We start from the raw sequence: 14,911 nt of genomic DNA on the forward strand, positions 1-14,911 counted from the left end.
ACTTTAGTTTTTATGGTCAATCACTTGCTGACAGAGCATAGCAAATAAATGGACAACAATCAAGGCATAGTTGAAACAGTCATCATTAAACAGTCATCATTTCTTAATTTTACAAATAACATCATAACATCCCCTTTATCTGCTATCACAGAATTTGCAAAACTTCATTTACAGTAATAAATTTAAAGTCAGTGACAAACCAAAGTCTATGCCTTAATGATGAAGTAGAATGCGCTCCCCGCTCCCCCCCCCCCCCCCCCCCCCCCCCCCCCCCGCACCAGTTATGTCACTGCCAGGAATGTCAGAAGTTTCAAATTCCATACCTATGTTTCATGTGAAGGAAATTTAAGTCAGTTGTTGATGTTTTAGAACCATTACTTGACAAGAACCAAACAACCTTTGCCAGTTGGGGGCAGATGTAGGCTAACCCAGTTTCTCTACTGGGTCAGTCCTTGGTCAATAAGTTGAATCATGTGTGTACACTGACTTCATGTAGATTTAAGTGTGCATTTACATGCTCCATATCTTTATATTTGTATATATCTGTAAACTGTAACCTTATTCGTGTTGTCTATTGTTGTAAAACTAAATATATATTGATAACTTACCATGCATTGCCTCAAATCATATACTGTCTATTGGTGTTATGCCTTTCTTGTATGTAATGTAGTAGTCTCTTTTACACTGGGAAGACACATTTCATTTGTTATTATTATGACAACAAATATTTATAATCTTAATCTTTAATCTTAATCAATGGTCATCCAATGAAATCACACACGATTCTCGTCTTGCCTTCTCTGCCTGGAAGACCAACAAGTGACTGGTCAGTATTTCCTCTGGAGAAGTAGATATGATAGAAGGGTCTTTCCTCTGGAAAATAGAAAAGGATGTCAAATGAAACTAAGGTGTTGCTCTGTACAGAGTGCAGTTTCATCTTTCTATTACTGATCCTAGTCCAATAATTGTTAAACAATGCCTATTTATTAGTTTGGGCACACAAGAATGCAACACAAAATCAATTTCAAGTATTGTCAACTTCTGCCAAAATGTAGTGTTCAATCTAGTAAAAATAATCCTCATAATAGTATACATATAATGCCAATATCTGTTGATTGTGTCACTCGGGACCATTAATTGTATTCTTAGAACATCTCAGCTCCATGGGGAATATACTGCATGTGGTGTCAATTAGTGCATCAAACTAAAGCAATCATAAGAGCCATTTCCGCCATCATCCAGAGGTACCCATTTGACCCTGGGTGAAGCATTGAAGCATTACAGTTCCTTGCTCAATGAAACAATTGTCATGACTGAGTATCGAAAACACACCCTGATGACTGAGGCACCTGAGCATAAATTTGAAGCACTAGATCAATTGACTATGACTCACTGTGAAAAAAAACACAACATTTTCTTGATGACCTTAAGCATCAATAGAAATTGCACTGTAAACCTAAACGCAATCTGCAAGAAAATCCTGATGTGTGAATACAATACAAGATGGGTAACTCAGAGTGTTGTGACATTCTAGTATAGCGTTACGCTCAAATAAACACACTTTGGAGTTAATTTCTGTTTGCAATTATTTTTTATGTTGATCACAATCTTGCCACAACAGGTTTCTTGTTGCAATATGCAAATCTCACATTGTCAGCCACAATGTACCTCTTTCATAATATACCAACAAATGTTAAAGGAACATTACAGAATTGGTTCTGCTAGCAAAAAAGTTGCTGCCAGTGTAAGCACTTTATAAAATCCACTATACATAACTGACAAACCTGTAGAAGTTTGAGATCGAACAACCATCTGGGTCAAGAGAGAATAGTGAAAAACCGATTACAAATTTTGCATTGCATCGATGGCAAAACAAAAATTAATAAAATGCTTACCGAGCGGTAAACTCCAAACGCCAAAATTATATTATTTATTTCTCATCAAATTTGAAGTTTCAGACAGAAATATTTTTACGGGATGTTTTCTACTATCATCATCATTAGACCGTGTAAGTTTTATGTAAATCTGTGATCTTCACAATTTTTGTTTCTTACCAATTCTGTAACGTTCCTTTAATCAATGTTTTCTTGAATGCATTTCTAGTTGTGTGAATACATCAGAATAAAGATGAAAAAGAAGTCCTTGTATGTCTTGAAGACTTTGACTGTAGTACAAAAGATTTTGATCCAAATCTAACTTCTCCAAGTTTATAGAGATGGAATATTGACCTACCGCTACAGCTTCAACAAAGTTATCCATTAGAAGATAATCTGCAATAGCATGACTGGACAAGCTTTTCTGAACTTCAGACAACACAATTGGAGTCTCCACTTTGACCTCAACTGACTGTTGCCTCAGGAAATCATAGAGTTGCAGTTGACCATCAGCATTTAGATTTAATTCACCCTATACAGAAATACAGCAATGTTAAAACATGGCATATTCATCTCCACCATCATCACAATCTTGTAAGCAAAATCTTCATTAAATCTAAAAATCTTAAATCTCAGCCATTTGGTTGTACAATTTTTTTTCTTTTCTTAAACTTAAAGCAAGTGAACATTCCAACAATGTCGTGCATTTTTAATACATATTATCATTTATTTGATAATTTCAGACCATTTTAGATGCACAGATTTAAGGACACAATTTGGGACCATGACAACATGCATTTGACTTTGTGAGAATTTGGATGACAAGGCAGCTATCTCAAAACAATCTATGTGGGGTGAGTTCAACAGTGGATGACTCACTTACTCGCTGAGGAGGCTCATTATGTAGCTGCACCATGCACACACTATGGAGGATGGTTTATGTATACACTATGGGTGTCATAGACCTTATGCACATGACATCATTTCAGTAGGGCGCCCTCACCCAGAGGTTAAAAGGAGGTTGTTCATTGGCCAATCCTGTGCGCCGCACGTACAAATCTGTGTGTTTCAATTGTTTCGTCACTGTTTTACCTCTAAGAATGGCATCATACAATGCATAAGGTCTCTAAACAGGCACAAACATGAATGAGAGGTGCTGGAAGCAAAGACCAAACTCTTTCTTTACCTTGGAAATTTGTGTGCCATGGGTGATTATCAGATGGCTTATGGCCTGGGTGACAGTCAAATTACGCCAAACTACGATGGCTTTCATGCAAACTTTCTCCAATGAAACTGTTCATCCGAGTCAGTGCCAAAGACAGCCATGTTTGTCCTCATTTATAGTCATAGTTTCAGGGTTTCTTTAACAAAACAATAAAAAGTTCAGTTCCTCCCTCCAATGTACAGTGTATATAATGTTCAATTTGTCTGGTCTTCACTTTTATTGCACCACAGCAAATCATCCCAGTTTAGCTTTTACCAGCTGTAAAGGGATTACTTCATCAAGTATGTACAGCCTTCATAATGTCTAATTTTTTTCACAAAATTATAATCACGGATTATTCACAATCTTATAAGTACCTTAGTTCCAAAGACTCTTACGATTCTCTGGCACAAACTCTCTGTAAAGGCAATCATTGTGAGTGTAGCTGTTTGACCTCCACTGAAACTCAGATTTACAACCTTCAATATAAACAAATACAATAATCATTCAACGGTAAATGCAAAAAATAAATGTATACATAAATATAATAACAATAGTAATAACAATAAGCAATCCTCGATGTCGTGGCAGATGTTTTCCACATAAACGAAGTCATTAGGGTTAAAAGTGGCTGCATTGATGACTCAAAAGTCTGATCTGTGAGCCACATACTCGCAAGCAGTTGTCACAGGTTGTATTGTAGTTATAGGTAGGGTTAAATGGACCATGAAAGGAGATGTTTTCACGTTCCCTCTCCTTTCTTAGCTGTCGCTTAGCAGTTGCCTGAGCTAGACGACATATTTCAAAGTAAGCAGTGCCTCTATTATACGTGAGGCTAGAAATGAACAGAAAAATCGACCTAGTTAAATGAAGCCAAATCTTTTGAGTGGTATCTTGCACCTCAATGGACCCTGCTTAAATCCAGGTTGGTTATGTTTCAATCCCTACCTGTTTTCATCTCGCATCTAACAACTTAAAGTCTTCATCATCTTCTCCACACATGTATCTTCAGGCTTAAGGGGTACCAGCTAGTCACTTTTGAGGATTTCTTTGTTTCATGACCGGAAAGACGAATAAGTTACGTACCTGATTATCACATACATCATTATCACTATCATATACACAGCGTCCATATGGGCCATGCTGTAGAGAGTCAGTAATTGACTTGACTGATGGTGTATCACAAATAACAGATACTGGCCAGCCAGAAATCCCCTATCAAATAAACCACACAACAATCATTAGCTACAGGTCAACAAGATATTTACCATTTAAGTTTTCATAAAGGACCATTCATAATTACCTACAAATGTGGAGTGGTGGGTCAAAGAAAATAACTGAAGATCTAAATTGAGTTTTTAAATGTTAAAAAACAATTTAAAAAACATAATAGACAAATATGTATATTGAACCCTAGGTGCCATCATGTTGTCAGTTAACCTTGTTTCCATACTCCACCTTGTTCAAACTGTAGATCTAGAATTGCAAGTAAAAATTGAAGTGCATAGGGACAAGGTTGATTTACTAGACTTGATGTCAAGTCATTTTTTGGTGGGGTTACATTGGTCATAGCTACACTCGCTTGAGAGTGCTTAATGCTATTTTTGACTTCCTGCACATCATGTACAAGTTTCTGTGAGATCTGCACTATTTAAGATGCAGCAAAACCCATTAGAACATTTAGCCCATAGATTCTTGCAGAGTGTAAGAAAGGTTCAAATCTTAAAAGTTCTTAAATTTCTTTTTGGAGTTTGTTTGTATGGATGTATTTTTATAGTAGCCCTAAATGGTAATGAAAAAATGCAAACAGTTTAAATATTTTATGTCACTTTCTTGATGCAGACAAATCTAAATCTGAAAAACTAAACATCTGGTCCCTTTTTTAGAATAAATGAAGTCATACTGTATTATGTTGAGTCTTCTGTACCATGTATGTTTACAGAAGACACAACACAGATTGACTTCATTTATTCAACGCAAACTTTATTACACTAGTCAGTTCCCAATACCAGAAAATCAGAATGGGCAACTATGGGTTACCGGTATAACTTAGAAGTGGAACCAGTACAGCCCAGCTTAAACCAAATCCCCCTCTATTAAATTTGTCTTTGTTTAATGCAAAGTTAATTAAAATAATTTTGTTCAATCTCCTACCCTTTTGTGCATGTCCAGGTATATTTTCTTGGCAGAGTAGCAGCAGTCTTGTTCAATCTTACAGTCAAGACACCTTGAAGATGCTCCATTGGGCTACAACAACATCAAGTCAAAACAATACAGTCATTACTTTACGAATATGACACATTGCCCTAGTTGGAGGTACTTGGAGGTATTCCCAATGGACTTAAAATTGCTAACTTACCAATATTAAGTCCAAGTGCGAACACTCGGTAACTTACCAGGCTGGTAAGTTACCACCACGGCGCCGTTAACTTAACAGACCAATTTGAGCCGTGGTAACTTAATCCCAAAAATCATTTCAAAATTTACCCAGTCAGTTTCCCTTGTGGTTTATACTGGTAACTTAACAATGTTAACTTAACAGGGACAAGAAGTTCAATGCGAACGCCCCACTCCGGTACTTAACAAAACTGTCACATGACTTATTTCTAAAAGGTCTGATGATGTTTGAACCACTGCGTGCAATACGGCTGCTCCAAAAATTTCAGGTTAAAAGCATAGCTGTGTTTTCATTGTGTACGCAGCGTGCGGAGCCCAAGTCTGAGCCGGAGCCCAAGCCAAGGTTTGAGAAAGGCCCCTATTAAGTTACTGGGGACAAATTAATCCAAGTGCGAACAACTGTTAACTTACCGGGCCAGTAAGTTAACTTACCTGGCCGATAAGCTACTAGACCCAAAAGTCCAATGCGAACGCGGCTTTACACCTCACCCTTTCCATCAACCCTTGAGTATTTATATTACTATTATAATAGTGCGTGGAATGGCAATACAGTGAATGTGATATACACAGTAAAATACAAAATTCATTGCTTATAATACTGTATTTCATTGCAATAAACAGCTTGAAGGCACTGGACCCTATTGGTAATTACTCAAAATGATTGTTAAAAAACTTATTTGGTAATGAGTAATGGAGAGCTGTTGTTAGTATAAAACATTTTGAGAAGCGGCTCCCTTTGAAGTAATGTAGTTTTTGAGAAAGAAGTAATTTCTTTAAATAAAATATTTTAATTGAACATGAGACCTCAGCTAAGGTCTCGAATTCAAAAAGCATCTGAAAGTAAACAACTTGTGTTACAAGGGTGTGTGTTCTTCAAGTATTATCTCACAACTTTGACAACAATAAGTCCACATTTTTACAGGTTTGTTTTTCTATGCATTATGTTGAGATACACCAAGTGAGAATACCGGTCTTGACAATTAACAATAGTGTCCAGTACGTTTAATAATGGCAAGTTATGAAGGTAATAAGTTACTTACTTTCTTTTCCTTTCTGAAGTGGCTTAGAGATCCAAAAGATGACCCCTTTGTACATCTGCCAGGAAGTGTCATCAAAATAGGAAAAAATGCATGTAAATGTGTGTGATAAAAAGACAGATGAAGTACAATTGTTGAGTTAATTGATAACAGAGGTGAGAATTAATAATGACAAAAAGGTCTGAAACTATAGGGTTAAAATTTCAGGATTTTTTTATATTTTTTATATTTTTTTTTATGCGAGTCGCCTGACACAAAATGCCTGAAGGCCACTTCAAGGTGTGGGCTACAATTATTCTTTCCAGAGGCCCTTGCCACAATTCCACTATTATGAGTTCTATAACCAATCAAAGGTAAGTTTCCAGACCATATCATGGTGGTAATAAAGACATCAAATGAATGAGTTATTGACTAACCTATATTTGTTCATCCACCATGATAAAAGGTCCACATCATGACAACATTTAGCAAGAAGAGAAAATGTGGATTTCTCCTCACAGCACCAATTACCACGAACAAAGGAATGGGCAAAGTGCCAATACCCAACCTGTTGGGAGGATCAGAGAAAAGGACAAATTGTTGAAAGTATTGACTGTAATTACCAAATGTAACTAGGAATTACATAAATTATCTTCAAGTATGCGCTAATCCTCAATCAGATTCGCAGAATGGAGTGGTGATAAAAACCTATATTGCACGGCTAATATCACTACCATGCGTCTTGTGTGTTCTATGTCACGTGCCAAGTTTGCTTGAAGATAAATACGTTACCACACGCGCGTTCGTGGAAATACGGAAAATATAGCGCGTCTGCGTCCCATATACAACTCGGCCTTTGGCCTCGTTGGATATGGGACGCAGAAGCGCTATATTTTTCCGTATTCCACTCGCGCTTGTGTGATAACTTATAATATCAATCATCAGCAGAAGCTGTTCACATACACAACTTTCTCCTTGATTCACTCCTTTATTAGTTGTAACATGGTTGGTTGTAAGTTACTCTTTACTATGAGAAGATTCACCAGCTAAACAGACAAATATTACCGGTATTCAAACAGTTTGAATAAACAAAATCACACACTTTAAAGGGTACCGACATGACTGCGGACATGCCAGACTTAATGGGCTCCTCAACTGTTAATATTTATAAATCAGTTTAAAAGTAGAATATGAAACTTTGCATGGTTGGAATGCATTAACTAGTGAGGACCATGCAGCATGGTGTTGCAGCTGTAAATCAATTTGTAGTTATTACAAACCAAAAGTGGACTCACCTGCTCAATGTGCTGAATATTAATGACCTCTCCAACTGCTCCACTGTCAATCATTTCCTTTATCTTACGCATTGGAGGATAATGGCGTAGCACATGACATACTGATAACATGACACCATTATGCAGACAAGCCTCTGTAATGTCACGACAACCCTGCTCTGTAGTCTAGACAATGATGGGATAAAACCAGACAAGTTTGTAAGCCCTCACTTTACCAATATCAGTCATCTGTTTGAATACGATGCCCTAAAGTTATCATTTAAACTTTAAGTATCCAAGTATCGGATGACAATTTATGCATGAATTGTACTTACAGCCATTGGTTTCTCTAGTAAGATATGGTAGCCTTCATTTGCAAAAGCCACTGCAATATCCTGTGAACACAAAAAGGTTTGCAAAACAAGTCTCAAGTAAATTCCATGTAAATCTGTTTGCTATTGAGTACTTCCCCATTTTCAACTTGTCACTTCCTGGTTTGGAAGCTTTTGTAAGTGAAACTCTACGTTCATCCCACAATCCACCCCACATGTATTATGACTGTCAAAGTTATGTTTTACTGGCCTAGTGGATCACAGTAAGCCCTATGAAAGTGTTTTGACTCGTCCACCACTTTTTTCCCGTACGCATTTGGGAAGCAGGCAACAACGAAAGTCAAGCTCTGGGTGACTTCACTGTAAATAGCAATATGCTTTGTTGAATTAGAGGAATGCATCCAGTTTGGATCAATTTCCATGCCATGAATGAAACAGTGCTATTTAAATACCAGACTATTTTGGTATTTAAAAATCAGTTGTCGATTTCACAAAGAGTTAGGACTCGTCTTATCTCGAGATAGGACGAGTAAGGTCTGCATGGTACAGTGCAGGGTTGGGACTCGTCCTAAGTCTACACGTACAGGATGGTTCTCAAAAGTACTGCTTTTCATATCAACTGTGAATAAGACAAATTATTGCAGTGTTACATTGTGTATGCATTGCTCCTTTGCATTAAAGCACCACTCTCAAGGTTGGCACTATTTACATGCTCAATTGTGTGATTTGACTCTTATGGAATACATAATAGCTGCATCTGTACAGATTCATGTGTACCACATGCTTCTACTGCTCCATCCAGCTCAGAATTGATACATATGATAGAATAGTTTCCTTACCCTGTGGAACTTGTCAGGGGTTGTGATTATCACAGCATCAGCAAACTTTCCATAGGAAATCACCTTAGACCAATCTGAAATATGAAATGAACCAATTATTGCATTGATAATACTGTTACTAAAAATAATCTAATGATATTTTATCATTGTGCGACCCTGTTCAAGAACTTTGACATGTTGTTTACAAATATGGAATTAAAAATGGGCAGGCTGCCATTAACAATTCCCTCAATGGGAGGAAAGTTTGAGTGTTCCGAGATTCCAGCATACCATCAAAGACTTTTGGCCGTGGTTCTGCAAATCAGGGCGAGTGCCTACTAAATTAATTCCAATGACATCAACCTCATCAAATCCTAAACTACTTTTGAGCATCTTTGCAATGTTGTATTCCTTTGCAAAGTAAGGGTTTCATATTGGCAATGATATTTTACTCAATAAGATCCACAAATGTTTGGATAATAATACCACAGGTCGGCATGGAAAAGTTTTAAAAAGACAAACGTGAAGTGGTTAATACACACTTTGTTTTTAAATTTCCATCAAAATGTTTGCGCCAAATATTTAAAAAGTAATGTGATCGCACTTGAGTCAATAGAATTGTTGTTGCTGATTGATCATGGGTGAATTGAGCATGTTTTTTTCGGCATGATGTTTATGCAAAAAAAATTCTCAGTTATAGTGATTCTGATGGCTCAAGAAGATAAAGGTGATGGCAATCAACTCAGTGGGCAGTACCATCAAGACCCGAAATGGTGCTCCCCTAGAGGTCATTGAAGAGTTTAAATACTTTTGCGTCCTCATAGAATCAACTGAGAGCGAGATAAGAGTGAGGAGAGCCCTGACACGGAAAAGGCCCTACATGGCATGAGACGAGTGTGGAGAGCTGGTCTCAACGATGAAACTAAGAGATGTCTGTTCATTGCTACAGTTGAGTCTGTACTACGTACTGTATAGAGCCGAGACATGGATTCTGACAGCCAATCAAGAAAGCGCACTAGACGGAGTCTATACAAGAATGCTACGAAGGGCCCTTGATGTGCACTGGAAAGACAAAATGCCCAACTCCCAGCTCTACGCTGCTCTACCAAGACTATCTGTCAAGATCAGGGAACGAAAGGATGAGGCTTGCTGGCCACTGTGTCCGCCATCCAGAGCTAGCTGTGAGCCCCCTAGTTCTCTGGGAACCCCTAGATGGAAACAGGAGCAAGGGCAGGAGGAGACTAACATTCGTAGATCAGTTGAAGAAGGACACAACACAACAAGAAACAACTGAGCTAAGGACGCTGATGCTGGACCGGGATGCGTGGAAGACGACCATCAGAGTTTCCCGAGAAGGCGTCGGCTGAAGACATCCTCTCGCTCAACTGATGGCTCCATTGCAGATAAAGGAAATATAAAAGATAAAAGTGTTCAAACATGGGCTTGACTCGCGAGCTTGCACCTGTGCTTATAAGATAGTTTCTTCATTCCTATTGGTCGAGAGCAACGGCCGGGACAGTTGTGCCACATCACGCAATACGTGCGACGGGCACAGCATTCCCTTATAAGGAGTTGTTTACCCTAGGGCCTTACCATTTCATAGCTGGAGGGGTGTTGTGTTGAAAGAAATCATTGAACAGTTATAATTTTTGCACTTATTTTACTTTTTGACCAAAATGGTTAATGTTTTTTGACCGAAAAGGTATTTATGAATGGGAATTAAAGTGTGTTGAATCGGTTTTCAACTAGTGGTTTAAACCCGCCTAGGCCTGGTTCTTGATAATTTACCTCGACTTCGTCTCACTAAAATTATCAACACATTGAAGCTCGTGGAAATACGGAAAATACAGCGCGTCTGCGTCCCATATCCAACTTGGCCTTCGACCTCGTTGGATGTGGGACGCAGAAGGGCTATATTTTTCCGTATTCCACTCACGCTTGTGTGATAACTTATAATGTCTCACCATCAAACACTTTATCTTCTGGAATATTGTGAAGTTTCTGCAGATGATTCCGAGAGAACTCTTTAGGATCTGCAACTCCTACAACCTGAAACCCAAATTATATTAAAATTGTTTTATTTATTAGAACATTCACTGTTTATCAGTCATCAACGGGACCAAGAATTTAATATTAACAAGGATGTGTAGACGTCAACAAACAATTTCGGGTTGAAAAAAAAGGGAGGATTTGAACCTGAGAAATTCGGGTTCACGTGACGATGCTCTACCAAATCTAGCCTGTTAATGGCAGTATCGCTATTTAGTCAATTTTTCAGTGGGCGCCAGTGAAATAACTTTACATAAAAAAAGCAGTTGTTCAGGTGACTCCTTACAATGCTGCTTCCCAGGTTCAGGTGACTCCCTTACAATGCTGCTTCCCAGGTTCAGGTGTCTCCCTTACAATGCTGCTTCCCAGGTTCAGGTGACTCTCTTACAATGCTGCTTCCCAGGTTCAGGTGACTCCCTTACAATGCTGCTTCCCAGGTTCAGGTGACTCCCTTACAATGCTGCTTCCCAGGTTAAGGTGACTCTCTTACTATGCTGCTTCCCAGGTTCAGGTGACTCCCTTACAATGCTGCTTCCCAGGTTCAGGTGACTCCCTTACAATGCTGCTTCCCAGGTTCAGGTGACTCCCTTACAATGCTGCTTCCCAGGTTCAGGTGACTCTCTTACAATGCTGCTTCCCAGGTTCAGGTGACTCTCTTACAATGCTGCTTCCCAGGTTCAGGTGACTCCCTTACAATGCTGCTTCCCAGGTTCAGGTGACTCTCTTACAATGCTGCTTCCCAGGTTCAGGTGACTCCCTTACAATGCTGCTTCCCAGGTTCAGGTGACTCCCTTACAATGCTGCTTCCCAGGTTCGGCGACTCCCTTACAATGCTGCTTCCCAGGTTCAGGTGACTCCCTTACAATGCTGCTTCCCAGGTTCAGGTGACTCCCTTACAATGCTGCTTCCCAGGTTCAGGTGACTCCCTTACAATGCTGCTTCCCAGGTTCAGGTGACTCCCTTACAATGCTGCTTCCCAGGTTCAGGTGACTCCCTTACAATGCTGCTTCCCAGGTTCAGGTGACTCCTATACAAGGCTGCTTCCAAGGTTCAGGCGACTACCTTACAATGCTGCTTCCCAGGTTCCCAGGTCCCATCCGAAGGATGAGGCAGATGGTTAAGTGGCTTGCTAAACGAATACAGCAATTACAGGGGTGTCACGACTGGGACTCAAACCTACACTCTGCAGAAACATCAGAGTTTGAATCTGGTGCTTTTAACCGCTAAGCCATGACACACCACAAAAATGGTGGATTAACCCAAACTATACATACCTGTTGGCAGTCTTCTTGTTTGTCAATAGGCCTAGATAGCTAGCTCAGCACATAAACCAAGAGTTCAAATTAATATATGATGTTGTTGCTCATTATCCTAATTACCTTCAACCGTTCTGGTAATTCCAATGCATACTGACTATACAGTTGTCCTCTTTCACCAGCTCCAATCACAATGACTGTAACTTGTGTCTCTGCATTCTGCGATCTCACTGAACTCATTGTTGAATTGGTTCAAAAGCTAGATGCAGCAGTTCGCAAGTAAAACTGAGTATATAAATAAGGGAAACAAACAAAATGAATTAAAAGGAGTGTAGCTGCTACCTTTGGTTCTAATCAAGTTTAAGTTCAATTGTTTAAATCCTGTATTAGGTAGGCCTAGGTCAATAAAATCACTTGTGAAAATTTCATTTCAAAACCTAGGCCTAGTCTTTTTGAGATATTGCCGATAATCCAGAGCGGTTTATGTCCAGACAATTGAAATACACAATCAGGGAAACGTTTCTCTGTCAGATTCTAAATGTTTTGGATACAAACTGTCCAGACCATTTTTTTCAACTGGTGTTACGTTATTTTTCCTCTCTCTTTTCTCTGGATGTATGTAACCCTTCTTCTTATTTAGAGAAAAAAATCAGTGTAATTTGAGGTAAATTGGTGGCGAGGCACGGGAAATTATCCTGGCTCTCCATCGCTGTTTGTAAATGCTAATACAGACACCACACCCGAGTCTTTCATTATAAGTTCCCAATACAAAGACTGGAATTCACTCCCCTACTTAATCACTAGCCCCACTAAGTTTCGGCATACACTCATCCTGCTTATATAGGTACTCATAAAATCGACTAGTTTAGGAGTTCCTACCTCCTGACCTATTGAGTGTTGTTCCTATAATGAGCCAATCAATAATAAATAATAACCAAATTTATAAAGTGCCTTTTCCAAAGGATGCAAAGCGCTAGGGATAATGCAACCAAAAACCCAAAAGAAAAAATGACTAGAATCAAAAACACATTAGATGGAACGATTAAACAGATGTGTTTTTAAAAGTCCTTTAAACTGTTCTACAGAAGAAGCGTTCCGGATGATATCAAGATCAAGATCAGTGAGTGACACATGCGAGTGTTACATTATTATTGACCCGGACACTAAACTGAGAGTGACACATGACGACACCGTGGTCAACCATTGCTTCATCCATGGCCCTGTATGGTATGGCTGGTCTCATGTCTAATATTTAACCCTACTTCCATGGTCGACGTATGTATATTTATATATACACGTTATACACACTTACAACCTGTAATACACGCAGGGGGTAGTGACAATGGCCCCCACCTCTCCACACTCACACCACAGAGCAAGGACCATCTCCTACATAGCTCTGCAGCTGGCTAACCCCCGAAAGCGACGTTTTTCCACAGCTTCCATTATCCCCCATTCATTCATGTCGGTAGTAGTCTTGGCCCAAGACTAGTCGGTAAGTTAGAAATCTGCCTTAATAGGGCGCACGAGTGATGCTTCGTGCACAAACGCCACGGGACCGCCCGCAAGATCGATGACAAGCGCGTCATTCTGCACGCGCGTTGAATATGAAATACACGTTTGAGTCATAGATATAGAATAGAATAACTAGATCGGCCGCGCGGCCGATCTAGTTATTTTAAGTCTATATCTATGGTTTGAGTTGTTTTTTATTTAACGCACACGCGATGCTGTTTGTTCAACTTACAGAATGGCCGCACAAACACACGCTGTGAGATGCCAGTTTTGTCAACTTAGAAAATGGCCGCCTGCGCGCATGCCGGAGCGCGTATATAGGCCAGTGCGCCCTCTAGTTCTTATATATAACTCTATGGCCTAGCCTGGCTTTCGCTCGTCCCCATCGCCTTGCTTTATTGGCCGTTGGGGCCGAGCGAAAGCCTGGCTATGATGCTAGCGCCCCCCCCCCCTCCACCCCCCCTCCACCCCCCCCCCCATCAAATGTTTTGAAGATCAAGTTGCACGATCGAGTGATGACGTCATGGCCACAATTTGTATCAGTCTTATCATCATCAAAGATTACGATCTTTGATTATCATATCCATGTTTTTTGGTGAGACTTGACATCGCCAGAAAACAATCACGCCAGGGCTTCGGAAACTTGACATCTCTAGCGCTCATGTCATGCAAGTTCTGCTGCACTTCTACAACCTGTCACACTCGACCCTCTTTGCTCTTTACCACTCCGACGGGACGGAGCCTATGTTCAAACCATGTTCAAACTAATTCTTTTCCTAGTAAATTTTCAGATAATTTTATTCAATTTACTCATTATTTTTAACACAAGGTGTTTAGGCACATAATTCGCCGCCATTTCCTCGCAAGTGTCACGTGACATTCTACGTCCGCGAACCTCCTTAAATTATTTTACAGGCCCACATGATACAATATAGTACACGTCTTCGAATAAAATGTGTTTTACTGATCACAAAGTTGCTGTTTAACTAGCGAAATGTTCCCACTGAAGTTCGTCGTCGGTGGGCCCTCATGCCTTCCCTGGGGGACACAATCTCAGTTGGGGCATGTCCTACTCTATGATTGGGGGACACAATAATTTGAGACACAAGCGGCAGTTTTTCCTAGGAGACACTGTCTCGAGGGACGTTGTAGACAAGCCAGGTAAGTGGTTCGGGG

At 39.7% G+C, this 14,911-nt stretch overlaps 1 protein-coding gene across 4 annotated transcripts; it reads right to left on the reverse strand.

Annotated features, from left to right (window-relative positions):
• Positions 1 to 257: 257 nt before the first annotated feature.
• Positions 258 to 13,792, reverse strand: LOC139950885 (putative oxidoreductase YteT). Of its 4 annotated transcripts, none has more exons than XM_071949728.1 (13): positions 13,536 to 13,788; positions 12,344 to 12,505; positions 10,880 to 10,964; positions 8,937 to 9,010; positions 8,101 to 8,160; positions 7,787 to 7,951; positions 6,929 to 7,059; positions 6,516 to 6,570; positions 5,233 to 5,325; positions 4,165 to 4,293; positions 3,456 to 3,557; positions 2,233 to 2,406; positions 258 to 873 (listed from the first exon to the last, which is right to left on the reverse strand). In XM_071949728.1, the coding sequence occupies exons 2-13, from the start codon at positions 12,458 to 12,460 to the stop codon at positions 754 to 756; spliced, it is 1,305 nt and encodes a 434-aa protein (XP_071805829.1). In that variant the 5' UTR covers positions 12,461 to 12,505; positions 13,536 to 13,788; the 3' UTR covers positions 258 to 753. The 4 variants fall into 4 exon arrangements, 3 of the variants coding, with proteins under 3 accessions (XP_071805829.1, XP_071805828.1, XP_071805830.1); XM_071949727.1 differs by having other exon boundaries at positions 13,533 to 13,786; XM_071949729.1 differs by lacking the exon at positions 13,536 to 13,788 and adding an exon at positions 13,365 to 13,467.
• Between the last annotated feature and the right edge of the window lie 1,119 nt (positions 13,793 to 14,911).

The sequence above is a fragment of the Asterias amurensis genome, chromosome 18 (assembly GCF_032118995.1).
Source record: "Asterias amurensis chromosome 18, ASM3211899v1".
Classification (NCBI taxonomy): Eukaryota; Metazoa; Echinodermata; class Asteroidea; order Forcipulatida; family Asteriidae; genus Asterias; species Asterias amurensis.

Excerpts from the sequence above, each read along its gene's own strand:
- LOC139950885 (XM_071949728.1), bottom strand. The coding sequence starts at position 12,460 with ATGAGTTCAGTGAGATCGCAGAATGCAGAGACACAAGTTACAGTCATT. Across the intron at positions 10,965-12,343 it reads AATTACCAGAACGGTTGAAG|GTTGTAGGAGTTGCAGATCC; the intron begins GTAATTAGGATA and ends TTTGGGTTTCAG. Across the intron at positions 8,161-8,936 it reads CCCCTGACAAGTTCCACAGG|GATATTGCAGTGGCTTTTGC; the intron begins GTAAGGAAACTA and ends TTGTGTTCACAG.